The sequence below is a fragment of the Petaurus breviceps genome, unplaced genomic scaffold (assembly GCF_028583685.1).
Source record: "Petaurus breviceps papuanus isolate PSGF00001 unplaced genomic scaffold, PetGlider_PUasm1.0 90281, whole genome shotgun sequence".
Classification (NCBI taxonomy): domain Eukaryota; kingdom Metazoa; phylum Chordata; class Mammalia; order Diprotodontia; family Petauridae; genus Petaurus; species Petaurus breviceps.
This window is the reverse complement of record NW_027187205.1, coordinates 834,870-855,948: the sequence shown is the minus strand read 5'-3', so window position 1 is coordinate 855,948 and position 21,079 is coordinate 834,870. Positions and strand designations below refer to the sequence as shown.

Sequence of the window (21,079 nt, the reverse complement as noted above, 5' to 3'; positions counted from 1 at the left end):
TATTGTTTTGCATTAGCCACACATGTACAACCTATACTGAACTGCTTGTCCCCCCAGTGGGGGTGGGTGGCAGGGGGGGGGAAGGGAATGAATCTGGAATTGAAAGTTTTAAAATCAAATATTCAAATATATATATATATATATATGTGTGTGTGTGTGTGTGTGTGTGTGTGTGTATATATATATATACTATTATTAATACCATCTTACATGTAATTAAGAAAAAAGATATACAGGCACTGAGGCATAGAGATCCACTGGAAAAGTTGAAATGGGTATGGGAGAAAATATGGGAGAGAGCAGATTGGAGGTGGGGATATCCTGTGGGACTGCTGTTTTGGGGGGATGGGTGGGGGAAAAACAGGGAGAAAATTTGTAACTCAAAATCTGGAGGAAACAAATGATGTAAATCAGCAGTTAATAAAGCATTTAAATTAAAAAAAAAATTATTGGACTACCTGAAAGCCATGATCAAAAAAAGGACCTAGAAATCATCCTTAAAAAAATTCTCAAGGAAAATTGCCCTGATATTTTAGAACCAGAGGGCAAAATAGAAATTGAAAGAATTCACTGATCACCTCTTGAAAAAGATCCCAAAAAGAAAACTCCTAGGAATATTATAGCCAAATTCCAGAGTTCCCAGGTCAAGGAGAAAATATTACAAGCAGCCAAGAAGAAACAATTTTACTATTATGGAAACACAGGATCTATCAGCTTCTACATTAAGGGATCAAAGGGCTTGGAATATGATATTCCGGAGGTCAAAGGAGCTAGGATTAAAACCAAGAATCATCTACCCAGCAAAACTGAGTATAATGTTTCAAGGGAAAATATGGTCATTCAATGGAGGATTTTCAAGCATTCTTGATGAAAAAAGCAGAGTTGAATACAAAATTTTACATTCAAATACAAGAAGCAAGAGAAGCATGAGAAGGTAAACAGAGAAAAAAAATCATAAGGAACTTATTAAAGTTGAACTATTTACATTCCTACATGGAAAAACAATAATTGTAATTCATGAGACTTTTCTCAGTATGAGGACAGTTGAAGGGAATATATATGTATACATATATATGTTTATATAGGAGGGTATATGTACATATAAATACTTATGTGAGTATGTGTATATGTATATATAGAGAGAGGGCACAGGAGCAGTTGAATAGGAAGGGATGATATCTAAAAACTAAAATGAAGGGTTGAGAGAGGAATATAATGGAAGAGACAGGGAGAGACAGAATAGGGTAAATTATCTCAAATAAGAGTCAAGAGAAAATTGTTACAATGGAGGGGAAGAACAGGAAGCCAAAAGGGAATGGTCAACCTGACTCTTATTGAATTTGGCTTAAGGAGGGAATAACATACACACAAAATTGGATATCTTACCCCACAGGAAAGTAGGGGGGAAGAGGATAAGAGGGGGATGACAAAAGGGAGAGCAGATTGGGGCAGAGTGTAGTTAGAAGCACACACTTTTGTAAAGGGACAGGGTCAAATTAGAAAATAGAATAAGTGGGGGGTGGGATAGGATGGAGGATTATATAGTCAGTCTTTCACAATATATTTACTATGGAAATGTTTTGTGTAACTACACATATACAACCTATATTGAATTGCTTATCTTCCCAGTAGGGGTGGGTGACAAGGTAATATGGGAAAGAATATGGAAATCAAAGTAGTAAAATCAAATATAAAAAAAAAATTATTATTATCATGCTTACATGCAACTGGGAAGCAAGATATACAGGCACTGGGATACAGAAATCCATCTTGCCCTACTAGAAAGTCAGAAGGGGAATGGGGGAGGATAAGAGAGAGCAGATTGGGGAAGGGGTATTCAGTAGGATCACTATTTTTGGGGTGGTAGATAGGGGAAAAAAGGGGAGAAAATTTGTAACTCAAAACCTTGTGGAAATGAATGTTGAAAACTAAAAATAAACCAAAATAATAGCTAGCATTTATTTGGTGTTTCAAAGTATCAAAACCTTGGGCAAGTCACTTAACCCCAATTGCCTTCTCCCCTCCAAAAAAGCAAAGCAAAAAGAATTTGCTAAAAAAAAAATTGGGGCAGCTAGGTGGCACAGTGAATAGAACACCAGCTGTGGAGTCAGGATGACCTGAGTTCAAATCCAGCTTCACACTTAACACTTACTAGCTGTGTGACCTTGGGTAAGCAAAAAAAGAAGCAAAAAAAATTTTTTTAATTGCTAAAGTATGCAAAATACTTTAGAAATATTATCTCATTTGATCCTCACAACAACTTTGGGAGGTAGGTACCACTATTATCCCTATTCTATTTTATTTTTTGCTTTTTAGAGGAGGGAAGGCAGGGCAATTTGGGTTAAGTGACTTGCCCAAGGGCTAGTTTTTGTGTTAAGTGTCTGAGGCCAAGTTTGAAGGCCAAGTTTGAACTCGGGTCCTACTGACTCCAGGGCCAGTGCTCTATTCACTGTGCCACCTAGCCACCCCCATATCCTTATTTTACAGATGATTAAATGAAGAGGAGCAAAAATTATGTGACTTTGCACATGTCACATAGATAGCAAGTTCTGCGGTCAGATTTGAACTTAGGTCTTCCTGACTCTAGATGCTGAGCTCTATCCACTGCACCACCTAGCTTCTTAGTTATCATGATTTGACCAGGAGTCAGCTCCCTACCATCCTCCACAGGGAGACAGTGCACCAGCCGAGCATGCTGATAGGGTTTGTGCATGCGCCAGATGTCTTCTATATACTCTTTTTTTTTTATTCTGGAAAACTTTTTATTGTAGGTGGAATGGGACACAGCAAGTTAGATGATTCCAATTTTGTTGGCAACATCTAAAGCATCATAGTCTGGAGCAAGACGGACATATGCCTTCTTCTCTCCATCAGGTGGGATCAGTGTGTTGACCTTGGCCATGTTGATGTCATACAGCTTCTTCACGACCTGCTTGATCTGATGCTTGTTGGCCTTGAAGTCCACAGTGAAGACTAGGGTGTTGTTGTCCTCAATCTTCTTCATAGCAGACTCGATGGTCAAGGGAAACTTAATGATAGTATAGTGATAGAGTTTGTTTCTGCGAGGGGCACTCTTCCGAGGGTATTTGGGCTGCCTTTGAAGTCTCAGCATCTTGGGTCGCCGGAAGGTGGGGGATGTTTGGATCTTCTTCTTTTTGTGGCTATGGACACCCTTTAGCACTGCCTTCTTAGCCTTCAAGGCCTTGAACTTGGCTTCTGTCTTGTGGGGGACAACAGCTTCCTTCTTTGCTTTCGGTGCCATCTTGGGGGAAAGGGTCTTCTATATACTCTTAACCAGCCTGGAAATCAATTTAGAATTTTGCAGAAAGTGAGATTCCCCTACTACGTATATGTGCCCAAGGAGACCAATGACAAAATGAAAGACCTAAAATATTTAAAGTCCTTATAGCAGAATTTTTTTTTGTGGAAGCAAAGAAAAACTGTAGAGATATCTTGAGTGGTTTCTTAAGCCAGCTCTAAACTGACACACTAGCTTGAGAAAGTGTGATGTGTTAAACGTGGTCCAGGCATGATTGTCAAGCAATTCGTTTATAGATACCATGAGCAAGGTTTTTATAGAGAAGTTAAACAAAGAAAGTAATTATAGGTCACTTGGTTTTCTTAATACTCTTTGTTCAGTAAAGTAATGATGTCAACTTTTAGGCCTTGAAGATAACCAGGTCCCATAGTATAGTATAGAAAAATATATAAAAATGTATAAAAGGCAGTGAACATCTTCTAGCAATAATCCCAGAACAGGGTGCCCCTCTATCAGAAAGGCTCTGATAATGGCTGCTTCTCAAGGGAAAAAACTAAGACCAGTTACTTTGCACTGGCCATGGTGAAAACCCAGAGCAAACCTATCTAGGACCAGCCTGATTCCTGGATCAGATGTTTTGGCTCCCTTCATCTCCCCCCTTTTTTATTAAATAAATTAAGGGCATGTACTTCAGTGCCTAAAACCTTGACATCACAGGACATCACTGTAATAATACATAGCACAATTATATAGAAAATTACTACAACATTTAATATAGGAAGCAAGTGTATACCAAGAGCCGGTATGATCTGAAATGGAGAAATTTTCTCAAATGCATCAATAATTTTCTTTGCTACTTCTTCTGGGTCAATCTCAGAGATCTCACTATGTTCAATATCCTAGATAATCTGATGGAAAATCTTTATTTCCAATGGTGATATTGGAATCAAGCCTTGCTCCCATTAAGCAGGCTCTAATGCTGTCCTAGGTAATGTTGGTCTGGGAGGAGTAATATAATCTGAGGTTGACACAGAGAGATGTACATCTGCCACTTGTAAAGATAATCGAGTCTTAAGGGTCTCTACTTCATCTCCTATATCTAGTATAGACTGTTCTAGTTTTTCAATTTTATTCTGGGTAAGATGAAAAATTGTGCTAGTTCTACAGCATACTGGACAGTATGAATTGTGGATTGTAAAGATATAGCCAAAAAATGTAACAATGGCAACTAAAATACTAAAGTTATGTGTCAAATAATAGTAGCCCTATGAAATGCTTTCTTATGTTTTAAATCCTCATTGATCAAACTTAGCCATGCTCTTCTGCAGATTGGTACCAAGCATAAGATATAATTAGTGGGAAAAGACAGCAAAAAACGGTAGTAACGGATGACCATAGAAATACATGGTGTGAGATTATAATTTTTACAATTAACATTCCACTATAAATTCTTACCCTAAAAAGTTATGTTCGTTCATACATCTGAGTTAATAATGATTTCAAAGATACAAAGAAATAATACAATACTCAATACAGGTAAGATATGTAAAATCATAGACATCAAATTAAAAGGAGAGAACTTTAGCAATGCTGATAATATTGTGTTGGCAATGTTCCTGGGTCAATTCCAGAGTGATGACTATTCTGGGCGTTTTTTGATATAATTTGTAATATTTGAATCATGTCAAGAACTAAGAAGTTGGGCATATATTTTGTCCCAAAAGACATTAGAATCAGAGCTAATATATGGTAAAGGAGTTACAAAACTATATGTAAATACATAATCACATCTAAGTAACAGTTGAGTTTTAAAGCTTTTAACTCTTAACCTAACATACAATACTAATAGTTCTAATACTAATTTTTAATGATGCTTAAAAATTTTTAGGGTGTGTAAGGCAGTAGCTAATTGCCTTTGTGGTGTATTGGTCCAAGTCCCTCCTTTTTATTTTTTGTAAATAGGTTTTACTTATATAAAAGCTACGGGTAGGAGACAGAATGTCAGGTTTGAGTAATAGCTATACCAGTTTCCCTAGAATGAAAAGGAGTAACATTAAGTATGGCATGGTAAATTTGGACTAGAATGGATAAAGTTTTAAAGGCTGGAATTAAGAACTTTATTTCATCTGTCAAGTATAACTTAACCAGTGGGATTATAAGGGTTATACCTGTAATTAATTTTATTTAAAAAATGATCACAAAAAGATTGAAACAAATTATTAGTGGAAGGAACATCATCAGTATTCAATTGTGTCAGAATGCCCATTGAAGCAAAAAACTGTAACATATGGTTGAGCACATTTTTTACTGTGTCTCCTGTCTGAAGGGAAGCAAAAGTAAAAGAAGAAAAAAGTATCTATTATAATATGCATATATGATAACGTATGAAAGGGAGGATAATGAGTTACATCCATCCCATGTGGGTCAATGACAGGTAGCAGAGGACTAATAAAGGCAATACAGGTAGAGGGCAGTTTTTAAGGATCTGTGTAGCTTGTTCCTAGTAACATGGAATTGTTTACCTAGAGTATATGTATTTTGATAAAAATAATAGTAAGATAATATAGTACTAAGAGTATTTGGGGAAAAAAGTTGGAAAAACTTGAACTTTTGATTAGTAGTCACGTTATTTAGATAAAGAGGCCTAGGAAGTGAAGAGTGAACTGCAATATAGGTAGTGGCCTCTATCTTATAAGAGCTTGTAATTTCTGAAAAAGCTTTAAAATATCTGTATTCTGAGTGTGCTTAAGTTTAACAGTATTAAATATGTTGGCATATGTACACAGAATATTTGCTATCTGACTCAATATTAAAGGGAAAAGAAAAAAATCATTTAACAGTAATATCATAGCTAAAAGCTTTGTATTATAAGCAGGAGTAAAGTGAGTAATAATAAATTTATGATTAGAATAAATGTAGTAAGCTATATTTCTAGTGTTGAGATTTAGAAATGATCATCAAATTTTTGTGAGAGAAAAGAAAAAAACTAGTTAAAATTTTATAACCTAATAGCTCTGTGTATACTTTAAGAGCAAAACAGACTTTTAAAATTGACATTATTAAGACTAAGTTGGTATAAAAATTTTCTTAAGTAACATAAATTCCCAAAGTATTATAAAAAACTGAATTCCTAGATAATTGTGGAATTCTTTAGATATCACAAAGTGTTTTAGTTAAAAAGGTATAGCAAAATGTCTTTAAGTAACATAAATCCCCAAAGTATTATTAACATACTAATTTTCTAGTTGATTGCAGAATTCTTTAGATATTGAAAGTGTTTTAGTCAAAAAAGGTATAGTAAATGAATCTGATCACAGTACTTTAAAAGCTATTATTAGAATCTTCTTAAGGTGAGCCTTAAATAGTTTAAAAAAATTTCTTTCATAAATCATGGCTCATAGACAATTACAATTAAATTTTTTATTCCCATGGAGCTGTAATAAACAATAAAGATTTACTAGGTTTCTCCTACATAAAGAATTTATTTAACATTTTTCTTTCTCAAATTTAACTTGTCCTTGTGTAAAAGCCAAAAGAAATTTTTTTAATATTTTGCAACTTTCTTAGCAAGTTACAATTAAAACAAGTTCCTTTCTCAGGCTGAATGACCTTGCCTCTACAAATAGCTTCCATGGGCTTTTGGCAGTTTTACAACATAAGTAAGATTGATATGGATTCTAAGCAGGAGAGACTAGGGGGTTAATGCTTATTCCCCTTCGTTGCTAACTCTCACACATGGAGAAGGAATGTTCTTAATGGACAGAATTAATCCAAAATAAAGTTTTCATCCAGTCTCTTCCTTTCTACATACATTAATCAATCAACAATTTTAAGTTTTTAGCATAAAAAAATAAAATAACTCAATAATCTTACAAGTTCCAAACAATTGATAATCAAATTGTTTTAGCTGAAACCTCCTCTCTATCTTCAGGTAGATGAGTAAATACCTGATATGGCATATATAAACATTATAAGATGTAAGTGACATAATTGTTTTTAAACAAGTTCTTTATCTTTTAGTTCCAACAAAATTCAGATTAAAAATTTGCTTATCTAACACTATTTCTGGCTTACAATGAGACCCACATGACATTATGACATCAATTTTATTTCCAAAGCATCACTTGCAAAAACTAATGATAAAAGGGCGGCTAGGTGGCACAGTGAGTAAAGCGCCGGCCCTAGTTCGGTTCCAGCCTCAGACACTTAACACCCACACAAAAAAACTAGCCGTGTAACCTTGGGCAAAAAAAAAAATTAATGATAAAAATTGGACTTATTGAGTGCAAAGGTTTTTCTCCTCTCCTCACGGATGCAGAGCCTGATAGTGGATGTAGGGGTTTGGATTGGAGAAGTCTATCTGCTTACTTAAAGGTGTGGGCTTCAGGGTGCCTCAGGGCTGTTGCTAGTGGGGTCCTTGGTAACTTTAGTATGTTTCCTCCCTTTTGCCATATTGGGGAGGATAATAATAAATTCCCTATTAATCTTCAGCACTCTCTTTTAGCCTAATCTGGAAGGAGAGGCTTTAATGAATTTTTGTAAAAATGTTTTCAGCTAATTTTAACTTGTACTTCAGGGTTATGTTTATTCCTAAAAATTTCTTAGAGAGTGAAAAACTTTCAACCCGCCAGTTAGAGGGGTGGGACGCTGGAAAAATCCCAGAGGAACGCCTTGTCCCACTTCCTCGAAACTGGAGAATATGAAGCTTTCATCTTTTAAATGTTTCTTTATCAGATCTTAGCAATATTGCAATATGCCTAAATGCCAAGTATAATAAATTTTGACTTATCTTTAGCATCAAATCAGAAGTGACACTTTTAACTTTTGATGTGAATTTAATTGACCTACAATTGTATTCCCAAATGGTCATCTGTTTGCCTCTTAGATCTGAGGGAAAAAGTCCCTTATCTTATCTCCTTGTCAGCACCCAACTTGGCCAGAGTTAAGTGAGAGAAAGAGATCATCAAGCTTTTAAAAACCTTAAAACTTCTGTTCACATCTTTCATGCAAATAATTTATACCTCTCTTAAACTTTCTACCCCATCCTCCTCTCATTGCTACATACTTAAACTTTCTTGCTTTTCCTACTGTCATCTTTTTTTTTGCTGGACTTTGATTAAAGCCCCTTTTAAAACCACACATATCTTATTTCTTTCTAATTCTAACCTGATTCTGCTCCTACACTCTTCGACTTACCATAACCATTTTATAACCTGTAAAATAATAAAATACTTTGTTTTCTGGCAAGAAAGAAGGGAGGGGGGAGTGAAAGAGAGAATATTTCACGGAAAGTTCCACAGTCCAGCTGCAGATTAAATGTTATAGAATGACAAATTACTCTCACACACTCATTCACACAAAGACACAAAAACAAAGCAGAATAGACACAGAAAATAACAGAATGGATCCAAAAACTTACAGAAAAAGTAGGAGATCTCCTGAAAAAAAATTAAAGCAGTTACTTGGCACTCCAGGCCAGGCAAGACTTACTCAATGCTTTTCCTTTTATCTGTTTCTAAGAGACAGCTGCATTACATTGAATGTTTCGAGCCTCCTTTGGCACTTTCTGATTTTAAACATCTTATTAATATATTCCATAGAAAAAAGGCAGAAATGGTGAAATGCTGGAGTCCTTCCTCCATAAATCTCTCACTCCTCTGTCTCTTGGCTGGTTCCTAATTTTCTTTTACTATTCTTATTAACAGTCTTAGATAATATTCTTGGTCTCTACTTTTACTTTGTACCTGTTCCATTTTCTCCTGACAGCTTTTTACCAAGACCGGGCTCACTTGCTTATTGTTTCTAGTCCCTCATCTACCACTTAGCCTGGTGACTATTTTAGCCCTAAAACCGCTAAATTGTAAGGCGAACTATCTCTTCCTTAACCTCTTACCACGACACTGAGGCTGCTGAGGTACCTCTTCTGTTAGGATTTCTTTTCTCCTGAGTTCCGAGGAAGCCACTTTCTTGTAGAGTTATCTTGAGTGGTTTCTTAAGCCAGCGCTAAACTGACACACTAGCCCCAGAAAATGTGATGTGTAAACGTGGTCCAGACATGATTGTCAAGCAATCCATTTATTGATACCATGAGCAAGGTTTTAATAGAGAAGTTAAACAAAGAAGATAATTATAGGTCACTTGGTTTTCTTAATACTCTTTGTTCAGTAAAGTAATGATGTCAACTATTAGGCCTTGAAGATAACCAGGTCCCATAGCATAGTATTGAAAAATGTATAAAAGGCAGCAAACATCTTCTAGCAATAATCCCAGAACAGGATATCAGATATCCTGGATCACAGGATATCAGAAAGGCTCTGATAATGGCCGCTTCTCAAGGGAAAAAAACAAAACCAGTTACTTTGCACTGGCCATCGTGAAAATCTGGAGCAAACCGACCAGCCTGATTCCTGGATCAGATGTTTTGGCACCCTTCAAAAAACAAAGAAAAAACAAAACAAAACAAAAAAACCCAAAGAAACAAAGTTGGTGCCTATCAATTGGGGCATGATTAAATTGTCATACAGGAATATAATTGATTGTTGCACTATAAATCACAATGGCAATGATGAATACAGAGAAGCATGCAAAGACTTGGGTAACAGGGCTCTGATGCATGCCAGTAGTGCCTCAGATGCCTCACATGGAGGATACTAGGGAGAAGATGGCATCTATCTACATGGAGGTATCTAGGGAGTTGCTTCTTGGGCAGTTATGATGATGGATGAGAGAAGTGCCTTGGAGAGATCTACTGTAAAGTATGCATAGACATTTCATAACTGGTTGCATTCTGCTAGCCACATGATGAAGAGAAGGCTCTTTGAATGGCAACTGAGATATTAAAAAAATCCTGTCAGTTTGCATTACAGCCTCTTGGCTGTAACTTCCCCTGGGCATACATAAAGGGCTATTGTGATGATTAAATGAGATAGCAAATGTAAAGTGTTTTACCAACCTTAAAACACTACACAGATGCTAATTTTCAAATGCTAATTCGTTTTGTTGAACTTTTTTTCTTCCTATTTTTTTCTTTATTAGATGAAATGACTATCTGGAGGGGATGTGGGAAAGGGAAATATAGGTGATGTGAAAATAAAAGATGTTTATTAGGTCTATTTCCAAAGATGATTAGAGGAAAAGGAAAAGAACCTATATGTTCTAAAATGTCTATAGCAGCTCTCTGTGGTAGCAAAAACTGGAAATTACAGGGATGTCCACTAATCAGGGAATGGCTGAACAAGTTATGGTATGTGATTGTGATGGAATACTACTGTGTTATAAGAAATGATGAGCTCAATAAACTTAGAAAAACATGGAAAGACTTGCATGAACTAATGAAGAGAGAAATGAGCAGAACCAAGAGAACACTGTATAGAGTAACAGCAATATTGTTTTAAGAACAACATTGAGCAAATAATTCATTTTGACTATTATAAATATCCAAATCAGGGTGGCTAGATGGCACAGTGAATAGAGTGCTGGCCCTGGAGTGGAAGACCTGAGTTCAATCTGGCCTCACACATTCAAACACAAAAACTAGCCATGTGACCTTGGGCAAGTCACTTAACCCCAATTGCTCTCCAAAAAGCAAAAAAATGAAAAAAAATAAATATCCAAATCAACTCTAAAAAACATATAAAGATGCTATCTGCATATAGAGAAAGAACTGACAAATAAATGTTTGTACAGAATAATTACACACATACACACACCTCTTTGTGTGTAATGGTAGGCATCTCTAAGGTGGGGGAGAGGGAAGGAAAAAAGAAAAAAGATAAATTTACATGATAACTTTTATTATATACTTAAAAGAAATAACAAGTTCTACCTGATAGATTTGCAATTTCACATGCAATCATATTTTTATTATACTACATTATGGAAATACTTGTTTTATTTCATAAATTAAAAATAAAATAAATAAATGTGAAAAAAAATTAGGTGCTATTAGGCAGCTCTAAAAAAAAAGAAAAGAAAAGATGTCCCAAAATGTTTGTTTAATAAAATCTGCACTCTGGGAAAGAATTCCTTCCACAGGCAGTTATTGTCAGCATCACCAACAAAGCTCCTAGGCCAGGCTCACCAGGAATGGATTCAACCAATAAGATCAGTATAATGGTCACTGGGACTGAGGTAAATCATTAACAAACAATAAGTGCCTACTATGTGCCAGACACTGTGCTAAGTGCTAGGTATAAAAAAAAAAAGAGCGGGGTGAGGAGGGGGAAGATCTTTACTCTCACAATCTAAAGGGGGGGGGGGGGAGACAACTTATGAACAACCATGTACAAACAAGATATACATACAGGACAAACTGAAAGGAGAGCACTTACATTGAGGTCCAAAAAAGGCTACTAGGCAGTGTTGTAATAGAGGAATCAGAAACACCTGGGTTCAAATACTACCTCAGATACTTACTAGCTGTGTGACCCTGGGCAAGTCATATGCCTTCTATCTCAGTTTCTTCCTCCTATCCCCCAGGGTTGTTGTGAGTATCAAATGAGATACTATTTGTTAAAAAATAAAAAAAAAAGGAAAAGCTTCTTTCAAAAGGTGAAATTTTAGCTGAGATCTGAAGGAAGGCAGGGAAGATAGGATGCTAAGGAAGGAGAGAATTCCAGGTATGGGGTACGGACAGTAAAAATGCTGAGAGTTAGGAGATTGAGTGTTTTGTGCAGGCATCAGCAAGGACCTGCAAGGAGGTCAATGTCAATGGATTATAGAATATGTAAAAGGAATAAAGTGTAAAATAATGGAAAGGGAGGAAGGGGCCAGATTATGAAGGACTTTTTTTCTTTTTATTTTTCCCCACTTAATAGTATTTTATTTTTTTTCCAATTACATGCACAGATAGTTTTCAATATTCACTTTTACAAGGCTTTAAGTTCCAAATTTTTTCTCCCTCCCCCCTTCCCAAAATGGCATATAACCTGACATAGGTTATACATGTACAATCATATTAAACATATTTCCACATTAGTCATATTGTGAAAGAAGAATTAGAACAAAAGGGTAAAACCATGAGAAAGAAAAAAAAAGAGAAAATAGTATGCTATGATCTGCATTCAGATTCCATAGTTCTTTCTCTACATGTGGAGAGCATTTTTTCATTATGAGTCTTTTGGAACTGTCTTAGATCATTGCATTGCTGAGAAGAGCTAAGTCTATCAAAGTCAGTCATTGCACAATGTTGCTGTTATCATGTATGATGCTCTCCTGGTTCTGCTCACTTCACTCAGCATCAGTTCATATAAATTGTTCCAGGTTTTTCTGAAATCTGCCTGTTCATCATTTCTTATAGCACAATAGCATTCCACTACATTCTTATACCACAACTTGTCCAGCCATTCCCCAATTGATGGGCATCCCCTCAATTTCCAATTCTTTGCCACCACAAAAAAGAGCTGCCATAAATATTTTTGCACATGTAGGTCCTTTCCCCTTTTTTTATGATCTCTTTGGAATATAGACCTAGGAGTGGTATTGCTGGATCAAAGGGTGTACACACTTTTATAGCCCTTTGGATGTAATTATGAAGAGCTTTAAAAGCCAAATAAGGAATTTCTATTTGATCCAAGGGGCAGTCTGGAGTGACTGGAGTATACTGAATAAAGGGAGTGACATGGTCACACCTAAACTTCAGGAAAACCATTTTGATAGCTGAGTGGACAATGGACTGCAGTGGAGAGAGACTTGAGGCAGGGAAGCCTACAGCAGTCTATCATAACAGTCCATGTATGTGTGATGAGGGCCTACATCGGGATAGCAGCAATGTCAGAGGAAAGAAGGAGTCACGTACAAAACATGTTTCAAGGTTGGAATTGATAGGGCTTGGCAACATATTGGATAGGGTGGTGAGAGAGAGAGAAGAGATGTAGGTGATAGCTAGGTGATACCTGCATGACTGGGAAGAAGATGGTGGTGTCCTTAACAGTAATAAGGAAGTTCAGAAGAATGTATGGTTTGAAGGAAAGATAATGAGTTCGGTTTTTGATAACTTGAGTCTAAGACATCTATGAGATGTCCAAATCAAAATGTCTGAGAGGCAGCTGGAGATGCAAGACTGGAGGGCAGGAGAGAGGCTGACTGGACAAGGAGATGCAAGAATCACCTACATAGAAATGATCATTGAATCTACAGGAACTGATGGGATCTCTAAGTGAAATGAGATAGAAGGAGAAGAGAGAAGAGCCCAGGACAGAGCCTTGGGGGACACCCACGGTTAGCAAGCACAGCCTAGAGGAAGATACCAGCAAAGGAGACTGAGGTAATGACAGAAAGATAGTAGGAGAACCAGGAGAAAACCTAGAGAGAAGAGAAGAAAGCAATCAACAATGTCAAAGGTGGCAGAGAAGTCAAGGATGAAGATTGAAAAAAAGACCATTAGATTTGCCAGTTAAAAGATCATTGGTAGCTTTGGAAAGAGCAATTTGAGTTGAATGATAAGATCAGAAGCCAGACTGCTGAAATTCAAGAAGAAAGGAAAAAGAAGGGAAGTGGAGGCACTTACTTTTTTATCCACAAAAGAGTGGGGAGATATGAAATGATAGCTGGAGGGGATGGATAGATCAAATGAGGCTTTTTTTTTGAAGATGAGTCTTGTTTGTAGGTAGTAGAGAAGCAGCCAGTAGTCAGAGAGAGATAGAAGATAAGTCAAAGAGTAGGGACATTAGAGAGAGCATTCTGCTAGAGATATAGGGATAGAATGGAATCCTTTGTGCATGTAGAATTTTCCTTGGTAAGAAGGGTCATTTCATCAAGTGGGAGAGGGGTAAAGGAGGAGATAGTGACAGAAGGCATCTGAGTGATATGAGATGAAGAGAAAGGGAGAAGAAAGAACTCTCTGTGAATGGCCTCTTTTTTTTCAGCAAAATATGCAAGTAAAATATGAAGCTGAGAAGGTGGGGTGAGGGGAAGTCATGGGAGGTTTGAGGAGGGATGGGAAGGTTTGGAAAAGTCACTGTGGTGAGTAGGATAGCTAAATCTATTAGGAAAGTATAAAAGGATTGCCTTGCTTTGATGAGGGTTCAGGTGAGATTAGGTAACATAAATTTGTTATGAACTCAGCATGGTTTCAAGATGTTACCTAGCTCCATTCAGCAGCATAACAATAGGAGCAAAAGCAGTGGATGTTGGGAGGCTTGACCTGGTAAAATAAGTGATAGATAAAGGGGCAAGGGACTCAAGAGAAGAAGACAGTATAGAGTTGAAATGGTTCTCCAAGGCATCAAAATGGAGAAAAGAGGAGCTAGGCTGATGGTCAGGGAATGAGTTGAGGGTTGAAGGGTTTGGAGGATGATGAACAGAGTTAAGCATTGTAAAGCAAAGGGAATGGCAGAATGATATGAGATTATAATAAAGGAATTTCAGAATTCATGAACATGGAAGTAGAACACATGTTGGGTAGTGTAATGGGAATGTAAATTTAAAGATCTTCCCTGCCCCTAGGCTAAAGTGCACCTGGAGCATGGGGTGGGAGGCTTGTTTTTCAGTAGATACTTTTTGATTGGCCAGTGAGTCGATAAGGTTGTTACATTCTCTGAGCCAGGAGAAGGTTATATAAGCCCTGATGTGTAGTTTTGTTTTTGGGGCTCACTTTGAGAAGTGTTCTGTGATTTGATCTAGATTCTGGGAAGCCGTTGTCCAGAGCCCCCCAGCTTTGAAAAACCCAGATGTTGATTTGGTATGGATGTAATGGTTGGAGAGTTTGGAAAGCTGTCTACTTGATCTGTTTCTGTCTTGATAATTCTGCCTGTATACTTTGAAGTTCAGGGTGCCGACCTTTTTCCCCTGAACGAGGTAAACAATATATGGTCAACTGATTAAAGTAAGCTTGTTAACCAATTTTTAGTTGCTTTCCTTTATCAAAGCAGATCTAAGAACCAGTGTTGGCAGCAAACCCTGAGGACACTTGGGGTTCTTGCTGATACAGGTAGTGGCAATAATGGGGCAGAGTCTCTGGGAACCCTCTTGAACTCCTTGAATCTTCCCACTTGATCTAGTGTTCCCCAGAGGCCATAAATCTTCCATTATCACTGTGACCCAATATGTTACCCTTAACCTAGGGAGCTCTCCATAGTCTGTTATCTCCAGGTAGTCTTCACCTCCCTGCCACACTTGATCCTATCAAAATATCTATGACCAAGTCTGTTATCCTTAAACCAAGGTAGCCCTCTGCTACCTCCAGGGCTGTTTCCCACCCTTGATCCCATCAAAATCCCATTCTCTTGGTTCCTGGAGTCTGACCACAGACCCATCAAGATCCTCCTCAAGACCCTCCCCAAACCTCTCCTCTAGACCACTCCTAGATCGCTCCCACAATCTTTCTATACATAAAATCCATCTTGCCTCCATGAAGGGGCTGAGATTCCATCCAGCTCAGATTCAGTCTGTGTCAGACTGTTCTGACCTGCTTGTTCAATATAAGGGTCACAGATACTTAGGTTCCTTAAGAGTCTACCTATCATGGTGACTCTTTAATAAATTTTGTTTTTCTTTGGCTGAGAGAAGGCTTGAGTCGAATTCATTTGGCAGGACCCAGCATGTCAGTATTTTGGGGTTGTGAGCACTCCTAACCCCAAACCTCAACAGTAAGATCAAGAACATGATTATCTCTGTGTGTGGCTGAGCTGGGATGGAGGAGTAAGGTCATGTGAAATGAGTAAGTTGAGGAACCAGGAAATTAGGGTGTTTGAGAGTATATCAATCAGTATGTATGTTGCAGTTTGCTAATATGAGGGCAGAATTTGGGGAGGAAAGACACTGAAAGACAGAAAACTGGAGATTGCTGCATAACAGCTTAAAGAATCTTGATTGGGTGATAAATAAATAAATTTGAAAAATATGAACCTTGAAGGAGCAGAGGTCACTGACTGGTGGAGGCAGAGGGAGAGTCTGGAAGCAGGAAGGGGGATAGAGGAGTATTCTGACTCTGACACATGTCCATGTGTCATGGGTATGAGTGAAAGTGTGACTCATAGTGAAAGGTGGGATGATGGGGTTATGAGAAAGGAGCCATGTCTAAGTGAGTATAGGAAGTAAGGAGTGGGGGGCAGCTAGGTGGCATAGTGAACAGAGCACGGACACTTAACACTTACTGGGTGTGTGACCTTGGGCAAGTCAATTAACCCTAATTGCCCTGCCTTCCCTCCTCCAAAACAAACTAAAAATAAGTAAGGAGTGAGAAAGGAAACGGCTTGAAATAAAAACAAATTTGCAATTTATGGAGCAGGCATTTCAGAGAGCCTAGGTGAAGAGATAATGAGTGCAACATGATGGCAAGGAGGGAAACACTGAGAGGGATAGGAACAAGGAAGCAAGCAGTAGGGGATGAGATTGGGATTTGTATAAGGACAGCTGGAAATTCAGAATCACTAGCCCAGGAAGATATATTGGGGTGGAAGTACGCTAACCATTGAGGAATAAGTGCAGACAAGGCATCATTGTCCCTAGGAGACCAGGCAGCCCATGTGGATAAGGTAAGGTGTGCTGGTGGAAGAGAGCAAGCCCTGAGGCTGGGCTTTCTTATAATATGGAGGTTCTAGGTAGGTACTCACCAGTCATTGAACTGGCCTCAGGGAGGAGTTATCTCAGGGTTTAGGTAGTGGTGTCTAGGTTGAAAAGGTTGGGATGGGGGTGAGGGAGGGGGATCAGGGTGAGAGTCTACTGGTGTGGAGTTGGAGCAGTGTGCTACAGGGCTGATGAAATATCTGATCCTAACAAACAAGCATCTTGGAATCAGAGTCCTTCCTTTGCTACTGATACCCACTTCTTCCCTCTCTTTTCTCTTGCTCTTTCACCTCCCTTTCTCTACCCATCTTTTTCCTCCCTTTGGTCTGTCTTACTTCTCCTCTTCAGGGGTCTTTTTCTACCTCCCATAGCTGTCTTTTACCTACGAAGCTTTATCAGATTAGCTTGCAGAAAGCTGTGTACAAGGGTATAGGGCACAGAAGAGTTCATTCTGGTGGAGGGAGGGCATGTAAAGGGCTAGGTGTCCTGAAAAGGTTGATGGTTAATCCCCTAAAGTGTCTAATTGCTGGTATCCTAATTTTGTCCCTGAGGTTTTCATAGGTGATCTCATAGCATATCAGAGCTAGAAGAGTTAGTCCAATCACCATATTTTTAGATGAGGAATTGAAACCCAGAGAGACTGAAAAATTTGTTGAAAGCCACATAGTAAAATAGTCTCTGGTTACTGGGTATTAATTACCAAGGACTGGGTAGGACAATATTCACAAAGCAGAAGGGTCCCAAAGCAAACTCTCCCCTGTCTGTTTCTGTTTGTCATTTTTTTTTTAAGCAATTGGGGTTAAGTAACTTGCTCAAGTTTACATAGCCAGTTTTTTTATGTGGATGTTAAGTATCTCGGTCCTGACTCCTGGCCTGGGTGGCCCGGCGTTCTTACTCACTTCGCCACCTAGCCACCCCTCTGTTTGTCATTTTTAAATAAAATACATACTACACACATGGAGGTGACAGAAAAATTGTTAATATAATGAGAGAAATTGTTAATATCAATTTTTATATTGATGAAATCAGGGAACCGTAAAATGTTGAGGTTAAAGGTTTAGGGTATGTGAGACACCAAAATAACAGCATGCTGGGTCCTGTCAAATAAATTTGACTCTAGTCTTCTCTCAGCCAGAAAAAAGCAAAGTTTATTAAATATTTGACATAATGGGTAGACTCTTAAGGAGCCTTGGGATCTGTGACGCTTGTACAGGACAATCATCTGACACAGAGTGAGTCTACACTAGATAATTCTCAGCCTCTTCATGGAGGCAAGATGGGTCTTGTGTACAGAAAGGTTGTGGGAGGAATCTAGGGGTGGTCTACAGTTTGGAGAGGGTCTTCAGGAGGAGTCAAAAGAGGTCAGACTCCAGTAAAGAGAGATTAAGGGTGGGAAATAGCTGGAGGCTACCTGGGAGGTACAAAGGAGGGCTAGGCTAGTTTAAGGGTATATCCTTTTGGCTGGACAAAGGAGCGCTAGGCTAGTAACCAAGATTTGGGCCCAGCTATAATGAAAGGCTTATGGCTTCAGACAAATGCCTCATCCAATGGAAAGATTCAATCAGAGTTCAAAGGGGTTCCCAGAGCCTGTACCTCATCAATATTACCTGTCACTCCTCTTAATAATGCTAGTAATGTCAGAATTCCAGTACCTTCCTTGCATTCCAACTTCTTTAAGATATTTAAGGTATTTTTGATTAGGTTGAATTGAACCATACCCTAAAACCCACTGTAGTAACTCCCCATTTTGTGAACATTCCCCAATCTCTCCCCAGCATAGGAGAGCTGCCTAAGAAACCTGCCAACAAAGCCCAGGCAGCAAACCTGCCAAGTAAAAACCTGCCCAAGCCTGCTACCTGAAGCCCATAGTCACCCCCCTTCTGTCCAGTTCTCAAAATAGATTTGAGAACTTTCAATTTGTGTAATAAACTGATCCCTAGACAACAATCATTAAGCAATGCTATTCTTTGGCTTCTGTATTTTTCCTGCTCACCCCCCCTTGGTGACATTTATATTGTGGCTTTTGTCTATATAAACACCGAGATGTATATGATTTGTGTACATGACCCCTGGCAGTCCCCAGGTTAATTATGCTCCACAATAAATTCCATTTAAAATAATTAATGGGGGCGGCTAGGTGGAGCAGTGACTAGAGTCCCGGAGTCAGAGGACCTGAGTTCGGATCCAGCCTCAGACACTTAGCACACACACACACACACACAAAACCTAGTTGTGTGACCTTGGGCAAGTTACTTAACCCCAATTGCCTTCCAAATAGCAAAAAAATAAAAATAAAATGATTAATGGTCTCATCTCGAAATTTCCATTACAACACCACTCTGGCACCTTTCCTTGTAAACAGAACCAGTTTGGGCCAGACCATTTTCCAACTTAGCTCCTAATGTGTTTGCCCCCTTCCATTGTCATTCATTGCACTAAAGTCAAAATCACCAGGACGGAGTTGTTTTCCTTGCTAGGACTGCCGAAAGCAGTTGGCATCACATGACCAGGACTCATTATCTAATGGAACTCCCTTAATGGAACCTTAACGGAACTTCCCTTAATGGAACCTTTTCCTGTGAGTCTGCTGGTGGGATATTCCCCAGGGTGGCAGGTATGCTACCCTGTTACCTTGATTAAAGACATGCTATTCCTCCACTCGTGAGTTTGATTTATCTTAGGACTTGACAGAGACTACTGGCTAGATTTGGTCTTTGGGCAGTATTTTGCTGCTTCCTGAACTAGATGATCTCTAAGACCCCTTCTGTCTCTCAATTCTCTTATCCCCATCCCTACTTTACAGAGAAAGACATTGAGGCCAAGGATTTGCAGAGGGACACAGCTCTTTTCAGGATTCCATTTTGTAACCTATGTCCCAAAGTCCATTTGGTATGGGACACTCTCCTCACTGGTGGAGATCAATACCATGCATGTAGAGAAAGGTGACCTGCAGAGTTGGTGAGATCAGGAGAGAGAAGTTTGTTCTCTCTCCTATTGGGAGGTTTTTTAAAAGTTTCTTAGACATTTGGATAATTCTTGCTTCCAGTTTCCAAAGGAAAGATGGACAAGGATTGCCTTGTTTCAGGCTGCTAAAGAAAAAAGCTTAGGAAGAAGCCACCATGAGAGGATCAGGCAGTCTCCCTCCCTATCCTCAGCTTGCTACAGCAGAGGCTTTAGGGAATTGCTCCTGTGAGAACTCTGTCAGAATTCTCTCTCAGTTGAGCCAAGTTAACTTTTGTTATAGGAATCTTTCATTTTCCTTTTATTCAATTTTATTATGCTATTCCTCCTGTATATTCTGGTTAATTGAAAGCCATTTTTTGTTAATATTAACCTCAACTGGCTAAAAAATCCTGACTTATGGAATGATAGTGTTAAAAGAAGACTTTTCAGTAGAAGGAAAACCAAAGTTATCTATAGTCATATGAAACAATGCTCTAAATCACTAATGATTAGAGAAATAAAAAACAAGGAAGGCACTGTGTCAGTTGAGTTTGCAGGCTACTGAATTCTCATCTTTTTGTTGTTGTTGTCTAGCCACTTTCCTCTACTTTGTACTTATAAAATGATTTTTTGAACCCAAATGAAGATCTTTGCATCTACTCATTTTAAATTTCATTTTATGAGATTCGGTACTTTGTTCCATCCTGTCAAGATCTGTTTGGATCTGGATATTGTCTTCCAACAAATATTATCCCCCCCAGCTTCATATCATCTGCAAAGACAACAAGTGTGCCCTCTCTGCCTTCATCCATGTCACTGGGACTTGTTCCCTTACTCCAAAACTCTTACCCATAACTGGTTCTTACATTGTTTTTGTGCTGCCATCTCTCACTGATGCCCTATTGTTGATGCCCAAACTCAGTGTCTAGAAGGGTATCTTTTTGCCCTTCCAGATCCTGCACGGATACAGGTTTCTTTCTTTATTTTCCTTGGATTTTTCTTTAGTGGCATGTCTATTTTCTCTTCTAGGGATTTATTGGCATTGTTGTAGTCTTGTGCTTTCTAGAGATTTCTCCCTGCTTTCTTTTATTCCCTGGTACTTGCTCATTATTCAGGATCTCTTTCTTGATTACTCATTTCTTCTTTTCTTTCCTGTTAATTTTCCTGTGAAGTGTTCCTTCCTTTGTTTTCTTCCTTCCTTCCTCCCTCTTTTTGTCTTTCCTTTTCTTCTTCTATTTCTTTTAATATTGAGGCTTAGAGAGATGACATGACCTGTTCAAGACTGGGACCCAGGTCTTCAGATTCTAATATCAGTACTCTTTCAACTACCTCTGAATGCCTCTCAAATATATCAGTGGTATAGCAGATAGA

At 38.4% G+C, this 21,079-nt stretch overlaps 1 protein-coding gene across 2 annotated transcripts in view; it reads right to left on the bottom strand.

The window, feature by feature from the left end:
- Positions 1-2,579: 2,579 nt before the first annotated feature.
- LOC138176866 (large ribosomal subunit protein uL23-like) overlaps positions 2,580-21,079 on the bottom strand; it is a 38,694-nt gene continuing 20,194 nt past the window's right edge. For both annotated transcript variants that reach the window (XM_069107793.1, XM_069107794.1), the window contains one exon: positions 2,580-3,299. In XM_069107793.1, coding sequence (XP_068963894.1) covers positions 2,792-3,262 — 471 coding nt within the window. In that variant the 5' untranslated portion in view covers positions 3,263-3,299 and the 3' untranslated portion in view covers positions 2,580-2,791. The remainder of the gene's footprint in view (positions 3,300-21,079) is intronic.